Below are 24,705 nucleotides of genomic sequence, written 5' to 3'. Positions count from 1 at the left end.
GACGTCAACTCAACCACAGCCTCTGTGACCCAGCTGGGAGGTCACAAGGCCCCCTGTATGGGCATGGCTGCCTCTTTGGTAGCTGCAGAGTGATGCTGGCTCATTGCTGTGGTTCTGCTGCTTGGGAAGGCTTTTCCCTTGGACGTATGAGTGAATAACATCAAACGTGCTCCTTACTCGTCCTGTGCAGGTGATATTCATGGCCTGGGGCAGGCATTCTGGATGGCACTGTATGCACTCGGAATTCTCCACAAACTCCCTTGGCTCCCTGAGAGAAGAAAGAAAACCGATCAGTGCTATTTCTAGAGATCCTGATTCAAAATGCCGGCAGGTTACCACTGTCTGAGTTGCAATTGTCTGAAATTTCAGGTGACACAGAACACCTTTCTCAGAAATGCGAGAAAAATTTAGGTAAACATTGAACGGTAGGGAATCTAGGATTATATTGCTATATGATAAACCGATTGTGTTAACTGAATCCATGGTCATCTCCTCTCCGAATAAATGCACAAGCTTCATTTATAATCAAAATATCTTCCCTACGTTTTTCTATAAGGCACAGTTTTTGTCTATTAGGCAAACAGGTCAACAAATGAAAAAAGTAATAGTCCGGAAGAGGTGACCACCTCCCCCACCCCCCACAATATCAGATTCATGGATATTTAAATTAAGCTAGAAGGAAATGGTAACTGTAGATTGACTCACAGGAAAAGGAAGGAGAGATATTAAAACGTACTCAATGATTATTAATAAAAATAGGAAGTACGGAACACAGGTGTGAACACTTTTGCTTGAACTAATTTCCCTGTTCCTCAAAGACGTATGGGTCGACATTAAGCAAGAAGATGATGTTTGATTGAAAAGACAAAACAGTTGTGACAGCTATTAAGACTGAATGCCGCCTGGTAATTAACTGCAGGCTTTCACGCCAGTGAACAAGGAAACACAAGGAATGTTTACACCCCGCAACATGTTCCCTAAGTCTTCCCTTATGTCATCAATTAAACCAAATGTGCCCACTTTTTCCTTCCCTCCTTCTCTGGGTCATGATGCCGGCCGGAGGAGCCCATCTTGCAAACCGAGCAAGTGCTGCCGAAAGGCACGGGCACCAACAACATGGTGGTTTTAATTCCCTCTCCCTTTAAAAAGATGTAGAAAACACGACATTCACGTCTACTCATAGCAGTAAGGATTGCATTAATATTGTTGAATTACACAGAGGACTCTGTTAGGTTACTCGGTGTCTCTGCTAAAGGATTCCTACAGAATTAGACTTGGTCCTCTCATTCTGATCCTGAATATTTCTTTTTTTTTTTAAATGTGTCTTTATTTTGAGAGAGAGAGAGAGAGAGAGCAAGCACTAGTTGGGGAGGGGCACAGAGAGAGGGGGGCAGACGATCTGAAGTGGGTCCTACGCTCACACGGGGCTCGAACTCACAAACCGTGAGATCATGACCAGAGCCGAAGACAGACGCTTAACCGACTGGGCACCCAGGAGCCCCCTGAATATTTCTGAATCCGCGCTGTGGCCCAAGCCCTGATAGCAAAATAAGAAGGAAGATTTCCCGTAGCCATTTGTAATTCCTATGGCTCTCCTCTCTCACAAAATGTCCCCTTTTCTTTTTTTTTTTTTTAATTTTTTTTTTTTTCAACGTTTATTTATTTTTGGGACAGAGAGAGACAGAGCATGAACGGGGGAGGGGCAGAGAGAGAGGCAGACACAGAATCGGAAACAGGCTCCAGGCTCCGAGCCATCAGCCCAGAGCCTGATGCGGGGCTCGAACTCACGGAGCGCGAGATCGTGACCTGGCTGAAGTCGGACGCTCAACCGACTGCGCCACCCAGGCGCCCCAAAATGTCCCCTTTTCTTTAAATTAAAAAGGAAAAAGCCTCTGCTTCTCTCTATCCTTATATTTTACTTTCCTATTAATTTATTTTTAGTCATTATTTGTGGTCATTTGTGGTCAGAGCTTTACATCAATATCAAGATTCCCACAGAATCAAGCAACTGTACTTTTAACCGATAGCAAAAAAATCCAACAAAGTTTATATGATTATTTCTTTGCCCATGGTTATGTTTCAAGTTATTTGCACTGTTCAATATTGCTTGAACATAAAACAAAAATTAACCAGGAAATATAATTTGTATTACTATATTCTGACACACCAGGAAAAATGTACTGCAAAGACAAGTCTAAGTGACTGTGGTCTTGGCCACATGAACCATTTATGGCTTTTCCATTTCTCTTGGGAACTTTGTGTGGCTTCGAAAGAGATTAGATATTTCCAAAACCGAGACTCTATAAATTAGTGGATTGGATTAAGTAATGCAAAAAGTTTGTTCATTTCCTTTGGTGATTAACAGCTGTCAACAAATAAATAAAAACAAAGGAAAAAGAAAAAAAAGGAAAAGTATCAAAGTGAACAACAGTAAACTTATAAAAACAATCGCCTTAGTTTTTATCAGAACAAAGGGGTTACAAAATAACCTTACCCCTCCAGAACATTGCACTTCTCCACACATTCCTTGCCACGGGTGACGTTTTGGCAGGACACACAGTCTTTCGGCTCCGGGCCCCAGCATCCCTCTGACGAGCATAATGGATGACAGACATGGCCTATGGCCTCTGAGAAGACACAGGGAGCCACAAGGAGTCAGCTAGGGGACAGCGACTAGAGGGGCCAGTTGAGACAACACCTGTAAATGAGGCGCTGGGTTCTCTGTGACCCTGAGCTGCACAGACATGCTGGGGGTCCCTGGAAGAAGCAGTGACACAAAATGGGCTTCTAGAGGCCAACTTCAAGTTCTCTTTTCCGGACTGGGAGTCAAGGGTTCCTGGTCCGGACCTGGGTAGCACTTTGCTGATGAGTGTCATAGCTGATGGAGACACAAGGGAAGGTTTGTGGTTCCTTGCTGTGTGCTGGGCACCATGTCAAGAGTTTTATATACAAAATTTCACTTCATTCTCTCACTAGCAGTGGGAATCACTGCGGTCTCCATTTCATGGATGAGGAAGCCAAAGCCTAAAGGTATTAAGTACATTGACCAAGATCTGGAAGCTAGGAAGGGCTAGAGGCAGAATTTGAACTCAGATCTGCTTCCCCCAGTGACCAGGGTCTTGGTAAAAAGAAATGTGCATGGCCTGGCTTCAAGAGAAGCCTGTGGCTCTAAACTCAGATGAGGAAATGTCACTGTAAAATGCTCATTCTATCTGCATGCGTGTGTATGCCTCTATGTGTTGCCAGCTAGAGTCATTAGAGGCTGAAATGAGCAGGGAGAATGGCTGAAAGGTAAAATAATTAATGCTGAATTTAGTTCTGTACGTTACAAATAATTGACAGCTTAAACCTCCAGGCAAATTCATCCTACGAAATGTGAATGATCTGGAAACAATTCCGGTGAACTTCCCATGATAACTTCACATGTAGGACTGTACAGATTTCTTTTAATTTGCTTCTTTAGGAATGAAAAATATAATTTAAATGTTTGGGAATCTTCTAAATCAACATACATGACCCACGTGAACCATCTCCATGATCAACGAAAGTGATTACTTACTGCAGCCTTTTTCATCTTTGTTGTTTATAATTTTGGTTTTCTGACTTGAAGTCCCAAACAGTTTTTTCCAGTTTATTGTATTTGCATAGCACAATTTTTGGTTTCCTGAAACGATCACATCTCCATCACTTATCTCCTTGAGGGAGCGTAATCCCAAGGACGTTATGTCCAGGCCGACAACCGCAAGAGAAAACTGACCACTACAGTGGAGGGAAGAAAAATAACATTGTGAAAAATGACCAAAAAATTCTATCACTAAAAGCTTTATTTTAATTTTCTTCTGGACCACCTTATATGTACTACAGTCCCCCTCCCAGTGACTGTAAGTCATATTGCAGGAAGTCTGTATTGCAACTTTTGAAAATGACAACAGATTTTTTTAAGCTCCTCCAGGGAAAAGCTAGTTCCTTGTGAGTATTCAGTGGAATACTGAAGGTGAATAAATATTAATGTCATTATTATATTTACTGCATGTTTTTTTTTTTGCCTGGGAATTGAACAGCATCTTCTTTTTTCATGTTTATTTATTTATTTTGAGACACAGGGCAAGAGCATAACAGAGATGGGGGAGGGGGAAGGAATGCATGGGAAGGGGCAGAGAGAGGGGGAGAGAATCCCAAGCAGGCTCCACACTGTCAGCACAGAGCCCGATGCAGGGCTGGAACTCACAAACCTGAAGATCATGACCTGAGCCTATTGAGAGTTGGACACTTAACTGACAGAGCCATCCAGGTGCCCCGAGAGCATGTTCTAATCCCTCAAATATCCAAATACACTTCAAAAATCATAGGTTCATTTTTTCCATCCACCCACCTACCCATTAATCTATCTTTCCATCCACTCACCCATCTATTGATCCATTTGTCCATCTACTTATCTAGGCAGGCATGCTTCCATCCATCCATTTTTCTATCTATCTATCTATCTATCTATCTATCTATCTATCTATCTATCCATCCATCCATCCACCCTTCCATCCTCTCATCTATGCATCCATCTACCCACTCATCTATCCATTCATCCATGGATTCATTCAACCATCCATCCACTCAGCTATCTATCCATCCATCCATTGATCCACTGACCCATCAATCCATCCATTAACCCATCCATCCATATATTGAACAAACATCTGAACCATCCAACTCTGTCTGTGCTAGAACTCTATAAGACTATCAATATGTTTTCATCAAGAGACTGGATAAAAGTAATTCAGACTAAAAGGAGGGAAATCCTGAACCACCAGGAGGAACAGGAAGGCAAGAAAGCATCTGATGGGGTGCTGAGAACCAGGAGCTCCTGCTGGAGCAGAAACCTGGAGGTGAGGAGGCTTGGGCAAGGGATCTAGGGAGGGTGACAGAAGACCTTGCACACCTTGAGCTTGGTTGTTTTGCAAATGATGGGGAACTACAGGAAAGAGACTTGCATTTTTAGGAAGCTCACTGGACACCAGGACAGGGAATAGACCAGCTGAGGCAGCACTCAATGAGGAGACATCAGACAGGAGATGACAAAAGTTGAATTTGGAGACCCCTCCTCTCCTTGTTTCTCTTTCTCTCCTGACCCTTTCCTCCTTCTCCTTTCCCACAACCCGGCTCCTGTGGAAAGCAAGGAGCCCTGTGTTGAAGACCTGTAACTCTACTGTTTAGGAATTCTCTCTCAACATGTGCCCACAGAAGCCTAGGCACTGGGACAAAGCTGGTGTCTTCCGTGCAGGCCAGACCTGGCTCTGATGAGCTGTACCTGGAGCCAGCGATCACCCTGCCCCAGGAGGGACTGTGTATTTTGGACTTCTCATAAATGTGAAAAGGAAAAAAAAAAAGCAATTCTAATTTTGTTTAAATTCCGAAACATAAGCCAACTGGCACCTGTCAGTCACTTAAGAAAATGGATCTAAATCTCTTGTCTCTATGAAAGAAGTGGTTCAAAAGAAGTGGTCTTGAGAACTCAGAACAAAGGGGTCTTTCTGGGAAGCAATGATTATTATCAGAGATGCACAGCCAAGAATGTTTTTAAAAAGCAGTATATATTTTATGTGTACTGTACTCTAATTTTCTTTAATATAATTTTAAAATGTTCATTTATTTTGAGAGACAGAAAGAGAGAGTGCACATGAGCAGGGGAGGGGCAGAGAGAGAATCTGTCAGTGCAGAGCCTGACGCGGGGCTCGAACTCACAAACTGTGAGATCGTGGCCCTGAGCCGAAATCAAGAGTAGGACGCTTAACTGACTGAGCCACCCAGGCGCCCCATGATTTTCTTTAATATTGAGTGATATTCTGTAGTAGTTTTAAAGGACAATTAATGAGTAATAGTTCTCAGCATCAGACTGTTTCCAAGGCAGGTCTGACAAATTCTCTAACCATTATTACTCTGAACTATATTCAAGATGCTTCTACGTGAGTATGCCACTGTTGGAGTTGGAAAAGTGGAACCCCTGAACCAGTCGTGTATTAAAAAGTCTGTCAGCCCCCTCTGACGTGGTGTGCTCATAAGGACATGTCATTTCAGGACTCCTCTTACCAAAACACATACAACCTCCATCGAATCATGAGAAAACATCAGTCCTTCCACAAAATGCTTGGCCAGTACTTTTTAAAAGTGTCAAGGCCATAAACGAGACGAAAAGACACAGGGACTGTTACAGATTGGAAGGGACTAAGGAGACACAGCCACCAAGTGCAGTGCGGGGTACTGGACTGCACACTGACACGTGGCATTCACGAGCAAACTGGTGACATCGGAGTGACGTCTGGTAGTGGAGGTCACAGCAATGTGCCGATGCTAATTTCTTCCTCTGCCTCTCGTGCCATGCTTCGGTGAGAAGCTGGCTGGAGGACTGATGGCAGCTCTCTGCAGGATCTTTGTAACAGCTTTAGAAGTCTAATTTCAAACTCTTCTGTTGGTCTTATTTAAAAAAAAAATTGCTTTTTAATCTACCAGGCTTTGGCTCGGGTCAACTTACTGTTGCTTTGTTCTTCCACGTATGATTTCTAGGTTCTCGAAAGCATGGAGGTCAGTCCTGTTTTCAGGCCAGGCCTGAATCAGCAAAAACCCTACAAAGGCAGAAGGAAGGCTCAGACACGCACCGCTTATACGTTTCTTTTTTATGAGACATTTTAGGATTCTCGAGAGACTGTAACAGGACCAAGAAAGGTGGACATCTGATTGGATTCTTTTTCTAAACTTTACCCTACCCACGTGTTGATACAAGCCAAGGCACAATTATACAGTGGACATCCTGCCTCTCACGTAGAACCCCCGTCCCTCCCTGCATCTCTCCCACCACCCAACACCCCCACAGGCTGTCCCGTGGTTCCGTAGCCCTGACAGCCTTGCTGGGCTCCGTATCTGATGACCCAGACTGGCTTCTTGATGACAAGTGCCATGTCTTAAGCTGTCACAGAGTGAGATTCACAGATTTTCCTGACTTAATTCCAATATTCCAAACAATCTTGTTATTTAGGTCCAATTATTCCCTTTTTTATGGATGAAGGCAGTGGAGCTCTGATGGCAGTCATGGACCAAATGTTGGCCGGTGGCCGAGCAGGGACGTGAAGTCCAGTCTGTGAGGCTCGAGAGCCTGTGCTGTTCCTTCAGCACTTTGCCTTTCCTCTCCCTCTACCCATGAAAGTCACTGGGCCATCAGGACGGCTGGCCGGGGCTGAGAAGACAAGGACACAAAATCGGGAATGACTCAAGTCTTTGATTAAAGTGTTTACCCTTCATGTGCAGGGGAAAGCGCATTTGTGAAAATGATCAAAGAACCCATTAGTCATTAGTGGTAGACGTTCAGAAGAAATGTCCTCATGCCAAGAGAGAAGAGATTACATCCACAAGTTCTCTCTGTACAACACCCATTTTCCATTTATGTTGATGGATATGTTAGCAGCACACACCTGTAATTTCCTTTACAGTTTTTAGAATATCCAGTTCCTTTGGATCTAGAGGTGGAGTATGCGTGAAGGAGTCACTGAAACAAGCAACAGAATGATTATTGATTAACAATCTCATCCAGTGAACAAAGTGGATTTTGTTTCTCCCTACCAGTGTCTTAATCTGTTACTTACCCTCTAAATGCTACTGGCAGGATATGAAGATCTCCACTGATCGAGGTGCAATTTTTGAAGTGTTTAATATTTGTAGCATTGATGGAAAGTGTGTCTTTAAATTCACCAATTCCTATTCCATTACAAACTATAAAGAGAAGGGAGATGTTTATTCCACTCACATATGTTGGATTAAGAGTAGCTAGGGATCTACAGGCAGAGGGAAGCGGGAAGGGAACTGTAGCCATTTGACTATCACTGCCATGCCATCATTCATTCATTCAACAGACATTCACGGAGGCCGGCTGGGCACCCTAACTGTGGCAGGGCTTGGAGTTAAGCGGTTGGAGAAGGTGACGCTGTCCTCGTTGATTGCCGTTGCTGCCCTCAACTTGGATTCTCTTCCTCACGATCTCCCTCCTAGACTTAGTCTAATTGCTCTTAACTACTCTTGCTTCCTCTGGTTTGTGTCCTTGGCAGTGCAATCCACGGGCTGCCGCCAGCACCACCTCTGTCCGGCTCTCGTCAGGGCATTCCCCTAAAACTCAACACCTTTCCATTGTTCTAACCTGGTTACGTCTTTGTCACCCGTCTTACAGAAACAATGGGCACAGATGTTTTTTTTTAATTAGTAAGAGTAAGGTGCATTCCTCTGAGGATGTTGAAAAATAGAATAAAGGGACCAAAATGACCAGAAATTCCACTCTAGGATATTTTGAAAAGTATTCCTTCCAGCTATCCTCCGTGGTGATGACACGCCAGATATGTATTTTTTTTTTCGCTTTTTCTGCTGTGAACATTCCTCATATCATATAAACTATTCGTTGAAGGTGATTGTTAATGGCTGTCTTATATTACATCTTAGGGAATACTGTAATAACTTTTATCAGATTAACTGCTGTTCTTCCCCTGTGTTTACTTGAGCCAAATGCTTTGATCTGTGTCCTATTGCTACATCAGTCTCAGATGCCCTTTTCCACACCCTGAGCCCATTTATTAATTTATATCCACTCCTAAATTTCCATCTCAAATGCCATCTCTGCCCTAAAGCTCATATTTATCTGCTATAATTCTCCCTCTAGAATTTGCAGATAAATTTTGGTACCTATCTTCCAGACCTATCTTGACTTTGAAGTACAGTCACTGAAAATCTCATTGCTCAGGATAAGGTCCTATCCTGTCCTCCCCCTGGACTTCTAGGGGGTACAGTCAAGCCCCGCTGTCCCACCGCCCGCCTCTATGCTCTGCTCCATTGGGAGTCCCTTGTCGCAAAGAACCTTCCACTCTGGCAGCCATGACTGTCCTGCTGGGTCTCTGGGCTCACTCTGTGTGCCAGCCTCCTCTCTGGTCTGGGGGTGGAGGGGGCTCCTCTAAGGACTCCTGTGTCGACTGGCTCACTCAAACCTTCTGGTGCGGCACCTAACGTATTGTGGGTTGTGGGATTCATGGCCAGGCTTCTTTAGGATTCATAGGGTCTGGCTGACAATGGAGAATGAGGTGGCCATATAAGGACTTGCCATTTAATTACAGGTCTGGCAGAGAATTCCATATGTTTGAGAGAATATTCATTCTCTCTCTCTTTCTCTCTCTCTCTCTCTCTGCTTGTGTGTGATAGTGGGGGCAGGGTGACTTTAATTCCTAAATTCAGAGATAAATTATGTATTCACTCCTAGACATTCCTGCACCGTCATCCTTACCCAGTGGTATTGCCCTATACCTGAAGGGCTCTGAATTTGGGATACGCAGAAAAATAGGTCAGAATCACTACAGGAGAATCAAACTGTTTACGTGTTTGAACACATAATGTGTTTGAACACAAAATGGACAAAACCAAACCCAAACCATCTCTGATTATGTCAGTTGTGCGAGGGCGCTGACAGTAACCCTCTCTTTCCTCAGCGGACTCTTCTCTCTTACTCCCTCTGTGCCAGGCACCGCCCCACATTCTTATTTTCCTCCTTCTATGTCTCCTCTGCCAGACAGTTTCCTGAAGCCAAAGGACACTCATCCATCAGGGCACTGACCCGCCTGCCCCCCAGGGGTTATAAGACCGGGAAGAGGTGGACCGGGCCGACGGGCTCATGGGTCTGGCCTAGGACCAAGCTTGCATGAACTTCAAATCTTGGCTGTTATTCTTAGCTGTTGAAACTTGGGCAAGTCATTTAGACTCCCTGGTACTCAGTGTCCTCATCTGTAGAATGGGATCAGGATAACACAGAGGTGTTGGGAGGGTTCAATGACATGGAGGCTAAGCTGGCCCCGTGGAGAATGTGTGTCAAATGTCTATGGGAGTAAAAAGGGGAGCAATCAGTTTCAACTGAAAAGATGGATAGCTTCACAGGGAAGGCGGCACCCGTGGATATCAAGGTAAGCAGCTGGGCACTGAGGTGTTGTTTATAACACCGAAATAGTGGAACAATCAAAATGAGCACATAAAGCGAGATCGGTTGAAAAAATTCTGGTGCAGCCACAGAGGGGAGCCTATGTGGCTGTACCGGAGAATGAAGAAGATTTACATGGACTCATCCGGAGTGATTTCTAGGATATATGAAGTTTAAGAAGCAAAGTACAAAGAGCATAGACAGTGGCTTTTGAGCAGAAGACACGACTGGGACACAGGAGCCAGCTGTAGGGGCTCCCACTGGCCACATGTTGAGCTAATTTGAGCACCCAAAGGAATGACAGGAATGAATTACAAGAAATTGAATAAAGAAGGATTCCATGATCTCATGTAGGAGGTAAAAAAAATTTTTTTAAAAGAATGCCAACTAATAAATGTAGAAGAAATGACAGAAATAGGAAGTCACTCTTTTATAACCACCCAAAAATCTTTTCTGATTTGTCATCATTAGTAATGAACTAACATGGCATCCTATGTCCCTTGCTGTGAGACGACGAGAGGAAATCAACATGACGTATGCAATGCTGCTGCCCAAAAAAAGCTCAACGTGAATGTGACCATGAGGAAAAACAGCCAGTGAAGCCAAACTGAGGGACCTACTGCAAAATACCTGGCTTAGCCTCTTCACATCAGGTCACGGAAGACAGAAGGAAAGCAAGTGGGGGGAGGGGAGCTGAGCCACAAATGTCAAGTAATGAAGAAAATGGGGGCAAGACATCTACCTGAAACCCATGATTGTTGATTGGGGTCTGGATTGAAAAACAGCTAAATATGACATAATGGGGACAGAAAGAGGAAGTCTGAACTATGTAGAATACTAGGAAAGAGTACTGAGTCGATGTTCAACAATCCTGAGTGTGAACCTGGTCTTTTCTTTACTTAGGAGAATGGCCCCCTTTGTAAGAAAATAGGCTGACAGACGTAGGGGTGAAGTGTTACAATATCTGTAACTGTCCTATAGATCAGAGAACAATTTCACCCATGCATGCGCACATAACACATACGCACACACACATACACACAAATATGGAGACAGTGAACGCAATGTGGCAAAACGCCAACCAGTGGCGAATTCATATATGAGAGGCATATGGTGTTCACTGCACCATACCTGCGATGTTTCTGGGGGTTCAAAAATTTTTACAAAAATGATAAAGTAAAAGCCCAAGTAGGAGCACGCTAGCATTGAGGATACTCCAAGAACAGGGCACGGGATGAAGGAACAAACTTGCGAGCCTGAAGAAAAAGACTTGCTCAAATTTCTTCCCGAGTCTGATGCCGAGGGGGGTCCGGCAGAGGTAGGGCAGAAAACCCCCAGCTTCGTGACCAGAGAGAAAGCCTCATCCCCACCCCGTACAGGCCTCCTACCTTTACGGCAAGGCCCCTCACACTTTTTACACTTGCGGACGCCATCTTCCTCCACTTCGTAGCTGTCAGAACTGCAGGCACGGACACACGAACCGTGGTCTGTCACCACATAGTTACCTGGGGAGAGACAAGGAAAGGAAGGTGGTGAAAGCAGCAACAGGTGTTTCTGGGCCTCACACAGTTGTCACCTGTTCTCCTACAAAGGGGCGGATGAAAGGGGCCTATCATCCTCTGCTTTTATTTACTTTAAGGACAAAGAACGAAAGGTTGCAAACAGACAAGGTATCTAGTTCAAGAGTTTTTAACAGCTTATGCAGCCATGACATGGAGAAATAGATTTCAGCACGTAGGAGACGGACGTGTCAGGTAGAACGTGGTGCCTGCTCACAAGTTTGGAAACATCTCCTCACAGTTCATTTTTCTGGACGTTCTACCTTCAGGACCTATGGTTAAAGCCTGAATACTTATTAAAACTAAGTGACCCCGAACAAAGCCCACTCTTCCAGCGAAGCTGCCTCATCTGAGGATACGCATAATTCGTGTGGCAGACCTGCTGCCCTCTGTGGTTCTGTCCAGCCTGACAACCTTCCCTTTGCTGGGGGCTGGGACCACCAGCTGGTGCTGCATGAAGCCAGGCACATGGGTCATCTTCCAAGCCTCCCCTCACGCTGACTTAATTTAACATAAATATCAATGTTTCTGGAGCTCTAAGTGTTCCTGTTTTGACTTCCCCCAGTATGTCCTCACACATATTTCTTGGACATTTGTAATTTTTCTTTCTGTAAATTGTCTGCTTTTCTCCCAGGTTCTGTTTTCCTGTGGATTTATTTTTTTTTCTTTTTTTAATGTTTATTTATTTTTGAGAGAGACAGAGCGTGAGCAGGGGAGGGGCAGAGAGAGAGGGAGACACAGAATCCGAAGCAGGCTCCAGGCTCCGAGGCATCAGCACAGAGCCTGATGTGGGGCTCACACTCACCGACCACGGGATCAAGACCTGAGCCGAAGTTGGGCGCTTAACTGACTGAGCCACCCAGGCGCCCTGTTTTCCTGTGGATTTTTATTTTTTTTTTTAATTTTTTTAACATTTATTCATTTTTGAGAGTGAGAGAGACAGAGCATGAGCGGGGGAGGGGCAGAGAGAGAGGGAGACACAGAATCAGAAGCAGGCTCCAGGCTCCGAGCTGTCAGCACAGGGCCCGACGTGGGGCTTGAACTCATGGACTATGAGATCATGACCTGAGCCGAGGTTGGATGCTTAGCTGACTGAGCCACCCAGGCGCCCCTCCTGTGGATTTTTAAACTCTACCTAGTAAGCCCTCCATCAAAAATGATACCTGTGTCATAATTGTGGCAATTTTTAGAAATTTTATTCAGTTAGTCCCATTACCATGGTGTACTGTTCAATTTGTAAATTATTTTTCTGTATAGAATTTAAAGGTTTGCATGTCCACAAATCTGGTAGGGCAATGCTTCCTCTCATAATGGTACCTACAATTGTTTTTTTCTCTTGGTTAATTTTCCCTCCTAGAAATTAGGAATGGTTTATAAAGCTTTTTAATTAGACAACTCTACACTTTCTCTTTTAGGACATAATTCCTATCACCATTTCCCTGAATACTATAGCCATCTGTAGAGGGCAAATACAAATAAGCAAAACCCAATCCAAAACAATTAAAACAAAACAAACCAATACACAAAATCCCTCCTGTGCAGTGTTAGAACCCCTAGAAGGCACAATTTTGACCAGGATTTTAGCCACTAAAGAGGGCGGGTCTTGTGACACACTCTCTAACTTAGGTCTACTGGGGCAAGAGCTAAACAGTGAAATGACCCAGTGGCCATGGGTTTGTGCCAATCAGACAACTGATATTCTGGACCAGTACAGCTGGACCTCGGTCCCAGGGTGTGTTTCTTGTCCTGGCCACCATGGATGTGAAAACTGACAGTGGTGAACAGGGCACCAGCCATCGCCTGTCACCTGTGGCAGTGTCCTAACCCGTCCCCTATACCGTTGGACAGGCCTACGGTCACCTGTCTGTGAGGCAAACATACGGACAAAAAGATTACCCAAGACAGAGGGACTCAAGGATTCTAGTAGGAGACAAAACAGGAAATGGATGCCTGATAACTGAAAGGGTTTTGCATGTGATGAACTCACGGGGGCATTTCTTCACACAGGTGGCACCAAAGCTGTATTTTCCCTCTGGGTTGACGTCCATCTGGTAGGTGGTGGGGTTGTAGAGCATGAGTGGCGGGCAGGTGTCCTTGCACGTGGCTTCATCCCGGAACTTGCGGCAGACCTGTTCACAGGAGGGACATGCACTGGTCAAACTGGCAAGGATGCTCAGCACTGTGTCAATTCTGGGAAGAAAGCTCAGGTTATAGTTCCCAATGTCCAGGAATTCGATTCAAGCAAAAAAAGAAGACAAAAACAAGCAAAAAAAAAAACAAAAAAAAAAACAAAAAAAAACTGGCCAAGTACTTTCAGTAGAGTCAGAAAGACCTTTTTCTTAAAAGTATGATTTTTCTTACACTGTCTTAGCTGTGATAATTTATGGTTTATGATGGAAAAAAATACATCTTTATTAACTACGAAAGGATGCAGGAGTTCACATATTAGAGTGAGAACTATAGAGTGAAATTATTTTTAAACTCAATTTACATTGGGTTTCCTTATAAGGAACACTTGAGGATATATGTTAAACATTTATTTTTTATTTTTATTTTGGGGCAGGGCAGAGGCAAAGGGAGACAAAGAATCTCAAGCAGGTTCCAGGCCCAGCATGGAGTCTGACGCAGGGCTCGATCTCGTGACTGTGAGATCGTGACCTGAACCGAAATCAAAGGTCTGACACTTACTGGATTGAGCCATCAAGGTGCCCCAATTCTTAAAAAGCATTTTATTTTTACTTTTATTTTTTTGAGACAGAGATTAAGAGAGAGAGACAGAGGCAGAGGGAGAGAGAGGATCTCAGCAGGCTTCACACCCAGCGCAGAGCCTGGAGGATATATTTTAGCACTTACTGCCAAATTGCAGATAACCGTGATGAGGAAGGGTACCATGCAGAGGGGACCAGACCATATACGGTCATGGCCCTGAGACCTGCATGCCGTCTCCCTTCCAGGGGCACATTACAATCAGCCCAGACGAACCAAGTCAAAATCCTGGCCAGGTCCAGCCTCTGGACTTTAAAAATCCTCCCTTCCCTTAAATTGAGAGTCTTCTGGATTCCACCTTAGGTGGGCCTCCTCGCCCGGAGCCCACAAGGGCGTCATAGCACTTGGTGCTGCCTCCAGACTCACATCTGCCAGCCCTGGTGTCTCCAGGACTCCCATGGTGCTCACAATTGAGGTACCACCTACATGTGGTGCCCACAGCCCCTGGGACACAAGGCTTTTGCCAGGGCTTTGTAGTAACAGGGACAAAAGCGACTGCTTCAAGACCTTGTGTCGGGGGTGTGGGCAGAGGCTCTGAGCTGTGGTGGAAGGAGCAGAGGGACTCGGTCAGAAGATCCAAACACAGCTCCAAGCCGTGCTGAGATCCATGTGGCTCTGGATGTGTCGCGTAACATCTCTGTATCCAGGTTGGGGGCCTTACGAAATCAACTCCATAGGTTTATACTGAGACTGACATGGAACAATAAAGAGTGTGAGAACAGTGCTACTGGCCGCAATACACGTTAACCCCAGAGAGCTCGTATTTATTCTGATGCTCATTCGATGCTCAGGTCCCAGTTATGGATGCCACATGCGCTGTGTCACTTAAATAACCTAACAGGTGGGTATTTGCTATCCATCGTTGTCAGGGGAGGAAACCGGGGCACAGAGGGGTCATGTGATTTGCCTGAAGTCACAAGGTGAGTGGTGAAGGCGGGGCGATACCAGATGCTGTGGTCGGGCTGGGGGAGGGGTGAGCCTTACCAGGCAGTCGCTCTCTCGGGGCCCCGTGCAGCCGGCAGCACACTGGTTATGGCAGCAGTCGCTGGGGGACCTGCCGCGGCAGCGCCCGGAACACTGCTGGGCGCAGATGATTTTGGTCACTGAAAAGGAGCAAAAGTCACCTGTGAGCTGAAGAGCCAGGGAAGGGTCATTCCTCAGGAACCTTGCAGAGCACTTGGAAACAGATGAAAACGTGAACCAGGTGATGAATTTAGTGATTCCTGGCTCGTTAAAATGTTCCCAAACATTCACGCTCTGCCTAATAACACTGAATCATGACATTTCTTTATTGCGCCTCTGTTTTCTACTTATTTTTAATCACTTAGGAGAACTAACCAGATCAAGTCTAGACTTCTGGACCTGCTCAATAATTACATGTTAGTTAGAACTGAGATTCTGGATGATATGGAAAGCACATCAAATAACAGAAATGCTGCCAGAAAGGAGTGTTTAAAAGGGCGAAACCCTCACATCACAATTAAACTGAAGGACAGATAATGAACTTTTAAGGTGACAGCTCCCCAGATCCCTAGGCCACCCATGCTCGTAAACCAGGATTCCTGCAGAAAAACCCTCCTGAGAAGCATTCCTCCTGCTTCTGTATAGGCGGGCTCCCAAGAGAGAGAAAATAAGAAGTGTTGTGACGCTCAGGTAACATGGCCGAGTCCTCTGTTCCCAGGAAGATCTGCCAAACATACTGCTCAGAGAGAGTGGCTGTATGCGTGTGGCTGGCTTTCACTCACTTATGACAGGCTGGAGTGCCCCAAAGAGCCCACTCTGGATTAACCGCATGCGGGGAGATCTGCAAGAATGTCATTCACATAACTGCTCACATCTGGCCTTAAAACAAGACCGCGTTTAGGAATCTTCAAAGGGAAAACACATACAGTTCGCTAAGCATAAGGGGAAGAAGGTGGGCACACATTTATCCGAAATTTTGTTTGCTGACTTACATTTCTGGCAATTCTCCTTTCCCGGACCCCAGCAGCTTCCATTGGGACATCCTGGATCACACTTTTGGCCTAAAATGTAAAGGTAATAGTTGAATTCGTATCTCAGAGGAAGCAAGCAGGCTGATGGCAGGGACTGCCCAAACCCCTGAGCAACCTGATGTTCTAGAAACAAGGAACAGCTTTCACATTTCTTATTCTCTGTTTATTTGCTGGTTGACTTGTAAGATGATTCAAAAGACTTTGATAAGAAAAAAAAAAAGATGAACCACGTTCTGCTTTTATTTACATTTCAGCTGTAGAAACTGAGGCAGAGAGTAATTATGGACTTGTCACAGGCTATGAAGACTGGAATTCAAATGAACTCAATGGTCCAGTTTTCCATATTTGTTTAAGCTTGGGAGAAGTTTTCAGCTTCTCCCATGACATTAAGTGTGACTAATCTGGTGGGGCTGTTATGCACCCATTACATTCTCAGTATTTTTACTAGCATGGTTGTATCATAATTTCTTTAACCAATCTCTTATTTTTAGATATATAAGTTCCTTCCAAAATCCATTATAAATAAGGCTGCAAGGAATATTTTTGTACAAAAATAATTTTTTTATATCCTATAATTTTCATTCTTCTTCTTATTTTTTCTTACTATTCCTAGACATGAAGTTCATAGGTCAGGGGGGTGGGGCATACTTCAAAGCTTCAATACATATTGCCAAAATTCTATCCCTGACCATGTTTTATTAATTTATATGCCCACAAGAAGAATATGAGAATTTCTGCTTCTCCATACCCTTCCTGATCTGAGTATCTAAAAATCAAAAGGAATCCAAATATTTAGCAAAGACAAAAATGAGATGCTTCTTTGTTTTATTTTGACCCTTTTAAAATTACAGTAAGAAATAACTTCTTACTTTATTTCTTGGCCATCTTGTGTGTGGGGAGATACAAACTGTTCATGTCTTTGGCCCATTTTTTCTTTTTTTATTGGGAGGTTCACCTTTTTCTTGGGATTCCTAAGACTACTTTATACATTCTTATCATCAAGAATATTAGCCCTTTCCAAGGCAAGCAGATGACACACAATATTTTCTGTTTGTCGTTAACACGGTTTATGGTATCTGACTGGCTTTTCTCCAACTTGATATGACACACATTCACCTTTAAGTTTCCTTCTAGCACTTACATATATATTCAGTGATTTATTACATATAATATGATTTGGGATTGATATGGATGTACAAAGTGGATGATTGATTTATTTTAGTTTCCTCTTAAGTAAACCCACCTGATATAACTTTGATTGCCAAACAAATCAACAATAACATAGTGTAGGGGCACCCTGGGTAACCTTTCTGAATCTCAAATCCATTGTCCATGAAATACTTAAATCACCTTATCAGATTTTTTGGCTAAAAATTTAAGAAGACAAGTTCTCAGAAGGTATGTGTGGCCTGAAAAGGGCTGGAAAGGGAAGGGTTTCCCTTTCCACAAGGACAGCAGCAGACTCCTGCACTTGTCGCTGGTCAGCGGATTAATAAGGATGGCCGGGGAATGGTGTTCCTTTTTAAAACAATCATTATAGTTCTGTCACTTTGACGTTTTCTCCTTAACAGTTAAACAATTCTGGAGGAATTTACTGGATAATGAATTCTTCCCTTATTTGCTTGAAATGTCATTTCTTCAGGGACATTTAATTTAGCAAGGTTTATTCTTACTGTCTTTCTCTTACATATTGGTGGCTTATTGTTACATGTCTATTCTTGATCCAATATCCTATCAGATTGCAATTTGTGGCTTTGTTGTATTTGAATCTTGCTATTGCGTGCACCTGTCATTCTTCCTTCCCAACACTTTCTTCCGGGTCTTTCCCATGGTCTTGGTGTGATGGGGGCATGTGTGCCATTCAGGCTGTCTGACCTCATGTACAGGAAACCCATATAAGCCTCACAGCCTTCCTGTGTCAGTTTTTGTTTTTGTTGTTGTCGTCATAAATGTGCACGATTTAACTTCCTCATTGTCCATCAGATAGCTAGGGAAAGGTTAACCTTGATGTGATGGATAACACAAAATCTTGTGTCGTAAAATACAGGTTTCAGTTTCTTGCAAACACAGTAGGTGCCCTGCTGAGTATGTGTGGGAATAATCTACTTATCAAACCAAGGGGCTCAAAACCCATGTTCATAGCAGCGTTGTTCGTAACTGTTAACAGATGGAAGCAACGCAAAAGCGCATCAACTAATGAACGGAGAAACAAAGCATGTGGGATGTGGGTACGTATACACATGCAACAAAATACTGTTCATCCACATCAAGGTGAGAAATTCTGATGTATGCTACAACATGGATGAAACTTGTGGTCATTATAAGTGATCGAAGCCAGCCACAAAAAGACAAAAACTATGTGACCCGACCTGTATGTGCTCCCTAGAACAGCCACACTCACAGACAGAAAGTAGCACAGTGGCTGCCATGGGCTGGGGGCAGGGACGGGGAGTTAATGTTTGATGGGGACAAGGTTGCAGTTTCGTGAGATGAAAAGAGTTTTGAAGAACGGAGGGTGGTGATGATTGCACCACGGTGTGAATGTACTTAATACCAGTGAACTGTATACTTAAAAATGGTTAAGATGGTAAATTTTACGTTAGAGGTATTTCACCGCAACGAACAAACAAACAAACAAATCAGTAAGATTAAGTGAAATCCCCACAAAGGGGCTCCAGTCAATTTTGAAGAGCCGTGTGCGCTCCAAATTCTTTGAGACCAAAGAAAACAACAACAACAACAACAACAACAACAACCAGAAAAAACCCCAAACAAAAACATGCATCCATGGCATAGTTTAGGGAAACAGAGAAGCAGGAAATGGGGATGGCTTCTTATTTTAAAGGATTGAAAGACGAGGGAGATCAGGAAGGGGGATGCTTAGCGGAGCCTGGTAACTGTAGGCAAGTGTCTGCAGATTCCCACACAGCACTGCCAGGGAGCCAAGGGGTACAGCCTTGACCTACAGCCTGGCCCCCTGCCAGCCTCTCCCTGGCACGGGCCGCTTTACTGATGAATGGCAGTGACTAGGTCATGGGCATTAGGGGGAATACGGACAGACTCCCGCCCTGTGTGCTGTGCCCAACCTTGCCTGAGGCTCCGTGTAGGAGGGCGGAGGTCAGCTTAGTGCTTCCGGAGGGACCTGGCATCACTCTGAGGCTCAGCAGCAAGTCAGAAGCACACAAAAGTTTGGTCTGCCTCCTCCAGCCAGGACGGGAGAACCCCCCATGCCAGGACTCAACGGCCACACGAGGGCTCAACTGTCTCAGGGGTGATCTGCCAAAACAGACTTTCCCTCTGTCTTAAATAGGTGCTCTTCTCATGGGCAGATCAACTGTCGCTAGATATCTTGGGTTTAGATTAATGTGACTTAAACAATGGCTCAGCTTTCCGCCACCCCCACCCCCTCCCGACCCCAAAGCACCACGGCTCTGTCCCACCACAGGAGCTACAGGCAGAGGGGACGTCTGTAGAACACTTACAGTTGCCCACGTGGTTCTGGAAGTCCATCGACATGTTGCTTATGAAATCGTTGTCAACGATATCCCGCCACTGGATGGTTTCCACGTTGCAGAGGACAGGGTTGTTGCTGAACCGCACAGCACCTTGCAGGATTTCTGCACGTGCAAAGAACCTCAGTCAGCCATCTGCCACGTCTTTACACTCCCACAAAGTACATACGCATTTCTTTACATTTTGAGTCCTGCTAAAATGCCAGTGTGCAAACGAGACTCCCCATAGAGCTTTAGTGGGGGCAGCTGAAAAATGAGTTGATGACAGTGCCTTGGAGGAGTTAGGTTCCCCCCACCCCGAAATGGGCCTTTGATCAGCAAACTATCAGAATTCAGAAATGTGGGGAGGAAGGAAGCTGTACGATGATGTGAAGGGGCAACCAGGAAGGCAGGGCCACGGCAGTCACTCACTGTGGGCCGGAGAGGCCAGGAGAGGGGGCGATGCTGTGAGCTGCCTCTGAGCTCCTCACTGGAGAAAGCGGGGTGGGGGTGGGGTGGGCAGTGAAGGGGTCTGAGAACAATCTACGTGCATGATAAAGACATGGCAGACACTGGGAATGCAAATGGCATGAAAAAAAACCCGTATGATTGTTTCAAAGGAAGAACTGATAGGACAGGAAAAATCAGGGCAGATTAAGAAGAGATTCAAGCGTGAGCAAAGGGAGAGCGTTGCGTCGATGACATTAGACAGAAACAGTGGCACGAAACACTGCAGCAAGAGCTGTGGACCCTGCGAGGATGAAGCACATCTAGTTGCCGACAGGCAAGGGGAGCAGGGCAGGTCACATGATGAGGTCATGCCGCAGAAGACCGTGCATGCCATGCGACAGGGCCAGGTACTCTGCTAGTTGATTCAAACACATTATCTTAATTAATCTCCAGAATGGTCCCAGGACTCTCTGTGCACAAAGTACCATCATGGAAAAGGAAGGGGTCTCCCGAAGAAGGGGTCTGAGGCTGCTGGAAAGAATGGCATTTCGCAGAACACAGACAGGAGTGCACTCTGAAGGAGCACAGAGGGAGGGCGCAGTCGGCTTTCTCTCGCCAGGAGACCGCAGCCAACGTGTGTCGGTGAGACAGGCGGGCATTTTCCTCGGCGGGTGGTGGGGAACAAAGGAATCACGGAAGGAAGGCTGGGAGGTCCAAAGGGCCAAGTTGTGGAGCTTTGGGTATAAAGTCAGAGATGACAGCAGGACCATCAAGAGAGAACATCCGGCCAGGAGGCAGCCAGAGTGGAGAGGATGAATCTCTGATGAGAGGTCAACACTGGATATGCACACTAGGGGCATCAGAGCTGCTGTGACAATCAGGACAACAGACCACGGTGGCAAGAAAGAGTGCGCGATGGAAGGTCACGGTGGGGCCGTACAGAGTACCTACGATCTCCAATCACGACAAGGAAAAGGAAGGCAGCAAAGGTGCCGGGCAATTCAGGTGCCCCTGCCTAGGCAGAGAGCACCTAGAAGAGAAAGAGGTGATCCATCTTTGTCATACCTTTAACTTTCAGTATTTCGTGATTATATACCTGGTGGTGGGCCCTGAGTTAATTATTAACAACAGTACTTAATATTAAAAAATTCACAATAATTACTTAATAACATTAACGAATCCGCATTTCTACAACCCCATGCCAACCCCAGAAATAATACCAACAATGGGAGTAACTTCTAAGTGCTTTTTCTATGGCAATCCACTTAATTTTCTCAACACCCCTAGGATGTGTGCTACCATTGCTACCCACATTTTTAAAGAGGAGGAAACTGAGACACAGAGAGAATCTGCTCCAGGGGCATCTGGCTGGTGAGTGATGGAGGCAGGGGCTGGAACCCAGACAGTCTGGCTCCAGGGTCCACGCTCTTAACCACATCTGCCTGTCACCATGAGATAGCATGAGGCCAGACAGGCAGATTGAGACACGCTAAATGCACATACTCTTTCGCAAAATGTGTAAATAGCACAAATTAGTATTAGCGTAAACACAGACCGTGTGCGTGGGCGCTCTGAGCAGCTAAAGCGGTGGGTGGAAAGTCTTAGGGCGGTTTTATAGAATGGCCAAACCAGGAGCCCCGCTCGTGTGGTGTGCCAGCCGCCCGCACGCCCGGGTTTGGATGTGTTGGCACATTCCAGCACTGTCGCCTGTCAGGCCTCCACCGTCCCCAGGACTCTGTCTTGCATCCTCTGCTGTCACCCCCGCTCCCCTCACTTTCCTGGTGAGCCCCCTTCCCATCAGAACTGCACGGCATGTGGGAAGGGTAAGGACTCTGGGGGCAGACATTTGGTGGCCATTCCTGGCCATTTTTTCACTAACTTGGGACCTTAAGAGAGTCACTTTGCCACCATATCTTTATGTATAAACTGGTGGGAGTTTAAACGCCTGCCCTGAGGGGAGGTGGTGAGCACGGAGTTCCTGATTTAACATGAGCGGCACTGCGCCTGCCACATAGCGAGGGCACGGTCGTCATTATCTTCAGTTTTGTTTAAATCCACTTCCTGTCTCTTCTATGATCTTCCTTAGTTCCCACTCAGAGGATCTTCACAAGTGTCCTACTCAGAGGAATTCAAACTTCTTCTGTAATCACGTCATTCCCTGTCCTTAACTTACAGATCAATTTCTGTATAACAACATTATGCCAAACACGGTCTCAAATAGGGGTTGGTTTTTAATGTGTATCCCTTATACCCGAGGTCCAGGTAGTAAGATAGGCAGTTTATTCACTCCCTAGGCACAGAAAGCCTGCATTCCAGCCAAGGTCGCCTGGATATTTTTCCATGAATATAAAGGAAGTGGTACCTGGCTTAAATCTTCTCTTAACATTCATCAGCTACCATCTTCTTAAAAACTTCCATCTACTGTATCTTGCACACAGTTGGCACTCAATACCTTTGTATTTGATGAATAAAAGTCTTCTCGAGTGGCATTAAGAAAAGTGACAGGTTCACTGAGGGGATGCCTGGGTGGCTCACTTGGTTAAGCATCCAACTCTTGATTTCGGCTCAGGTCATGATCTCATGGTTTGTGAGCTTGAGCCCCGTGTGGGGCTCTGTGCTGACAGTGCGGAGCCTGTTTGGGATTCTCTCTTTCTCCCTCTCTCTCTCTGCCCCTCCCCTGCTCATGCATGCTCTCACTCTCTCTCTCTCTCTCAAAATAAATAAGCTTAAAAAACAAAAGAAAAGAAAAGTGACAGTTTCGCTGAGTACCACCTGAGTGGCTCTCTGCACCCACAGCCTCCCTGTACCCTGGCCTCTCACCATGTAAGTTTCTCATGGGCAGCTCCCGCAGTCCGGTTTTATTTGTGCCATAGTTGGATAAGACGGATAAGGCATGGGTGTTTTCATAGAGCACATTTCCTCGGATGATCTGCAGGTTTTCCAAAGGAATCTTCTCCACTGTGTTGAGGGCAATGAGTACATAGCCGGCAACCTCTTGGATGGTCTAAGGAGAGAAAACATGAACACGTTATTTCTCTTGTGCAGAAGTCAAGAATGCAAGATCTAAAATGGGTCAAGAAAGCCCAGGGCACCTACGTGAGCTATGCACGTGAGTGCTGACAAACATAAAGCATGTAGATAACTACAGTGGGGACATGGGAGGTGACAGAATTTACGATGACTCCTGTACTTTCACCTCTTGAGCCAAAGGGCAATGTACATTATTCAGGAATGCTGTGACTCATTTTACTTGGTGTTCAATATACTCAGAAGAGAATGAAAATGTTTTATTAATTCATTTTGTGTCTTCTTGCATCCTTTCTTATTAGAAAAAAGAAAAAGAAAGAAAGGAAGGAAGGAAGGAAGGAAGGAAGAAAGGAAGGGAGGGAGGAAGAAAGAAAGAAAGAAAGAGAAAGAGAGAGGGAGGGAGGGAGGGAGGAAGGAAGAAAGAAAGAAAGGAAGAAAGGAAGAAAGAAAGAAAGAAAGGGAGGGAGAGAGAAAGGAAGGAAGGAAGGAAGGAAGGAAAAAAGAAAGAAAGAAAGAAAGAAAGAAAGAAAGAAAGAAAGAAAAGAAGAAAGAAAGGAAGAAAGAAAAGAAAGAGAAGCCCAGAAGGAGGCCAATCAAATCCAAAGTTCAACTATCACCAACATCTGAAGCCTTCCCAGCTGGCTCCTATTGGCTCACAAGAGGCTACTGTGAAATAGCTGGGAGATTGTGAATTGGTGTCACTGAAACCAACCAGAGTGGAAGTATTTACACAAAGGAAATAGGCAAATGGTACAAAACAGGACTTTTTTTTTTTAAGAGCCAATATATCAGGATACCCCAGCTAAAGCACTGGTTAAACGTTTAATATCAGTGTCTATGATGATAGAGGAGCGTCAGGCTAGCTTCCTTCTCTTTGACATTATTTCGTAGCTCTAACTTCACACCAGCTGGTGAAGTAGCTTTCTGATAAAACCTGTAATTGGCCCATAATTGCCATGGCAAAAGCATATAGACTTCCAGTTAAATTCTGTCAAGGTCTTTGTCTACTTCTATTTCCTTCCATCATATGTGGGTAAGACAGTCAAATTCATTGAACTAACTTTTAAGAAGGAAAGGTCATAATTCCTTTGCATGTAGGTGATTTCCAAATTCCCAAGGACCACCTCACAGTTATTAAACATCCTCTGCAGGCTGAGAAAGTGGTCCTCAAAAGTGCCCAACTGGGTGAGCCGGTTACTTGTGCCTTGGCAAACTGCAAAAGAACAAAAGGGAAAAAGATATCACATGAAATGCCAAGTAGAGTAGCAGAAATAACATAAAATGTTCACAAATTTCAACAAACTTTGAGAGTCTCAGTGACTTACAATATTAATTCTGGTAAAGGGTCACTCAAGACAAATATGGCCAAAAATGTTTATCTAAGGTATACAGTTCATAACAAGAGATAGCTCATCCCTATAATGCATGGA

At 44.9% G+C, this 24,705-nt stretch overlaps 1 protein-coding gene across 3 annotated transcripts in view; it reads right to left on the bottom strand.

Moving 5' to 3' along the window:
* Positions 1-24,432, bottom strand: part of EGFR (epidermal growth factor receptor) — a 62,032-nt gene extending 37,600 nt beyond the window's left edge. For 2 of the 3 annotated variants that reach the window (XM_047095788.1, XM_047095789.1), the window contains exons 1-13: positions 24,337-24,432; positions 23,069-23,252; positions 19,790-19,924; positions 16,269-16,337; positions 15,298-15,416; positions 13,535-13,676; positions 11,377-11,493; positions 7,629-7,755; positions 7,458-7,531; positions 6,524-6,614; positions 3,560-3,759; positions 2,495-2,627; positions 178-268 (exon numbers count right to left, since the gene is read on the bottom strand). In XM_047095788.1, coding sequence (XP_046951744.1) covers positions 178-268; positions 2,495-2,627; positions 3,560-3,759; positions 6,524-6,614; positions 7,458-7,531; positions 7,629-7,755; positions 11,377-11,493; positions 13,535-13,676; positions 15,298-15,416; positions 16,269-16,337; positions 19,790-19,924; positions 23,069-23,252; positions 24,337-24,417 — 1,563 coding nt within the window. In that variant the 5' untranslated portion in view covers positions 24,418-24,432. The remainder of the gene's footprint in view (positions 1-177; positions 269-2,494; positions 2,628-3,559; positions 3,760-6,523; positions 6,615-7,457; positions 7,532-7,628; positions 7,756-11,376; positions 11,494-13,534; positions 13,677-15,297; positions 15,417-16,268; positions 16,338-19,789; positions 19,925-23,068; positions 23,253-24,336) is intronic. The other variant, XM_047095790.1, reaches the window with a different exon arrangement.
* Positions 24,433-24,705: the final 273 nt, after the last annotated feature.

The sequence above is a fragment of the Lynx rufus genome, unplaced genomic scaffold, assembly GCF_022079265.1.
Source record: "Lynx rufus isolate CCGP_SWC_20201006 ecotype Redwood Valley unplaced genomic scaffold, mLynRuf1.p SCAF_4, whole genome shotgun sequence".
NCBI lineage: Eukaryota > Metazoa > Chordata > Mammalia > Carnivora > Felidae > Lynx > Lynx rufus.
Note: the sequence above shows the minus strand (reverse complement) of the source record. Positions and strands in the feature narration are given on the sequence as shown.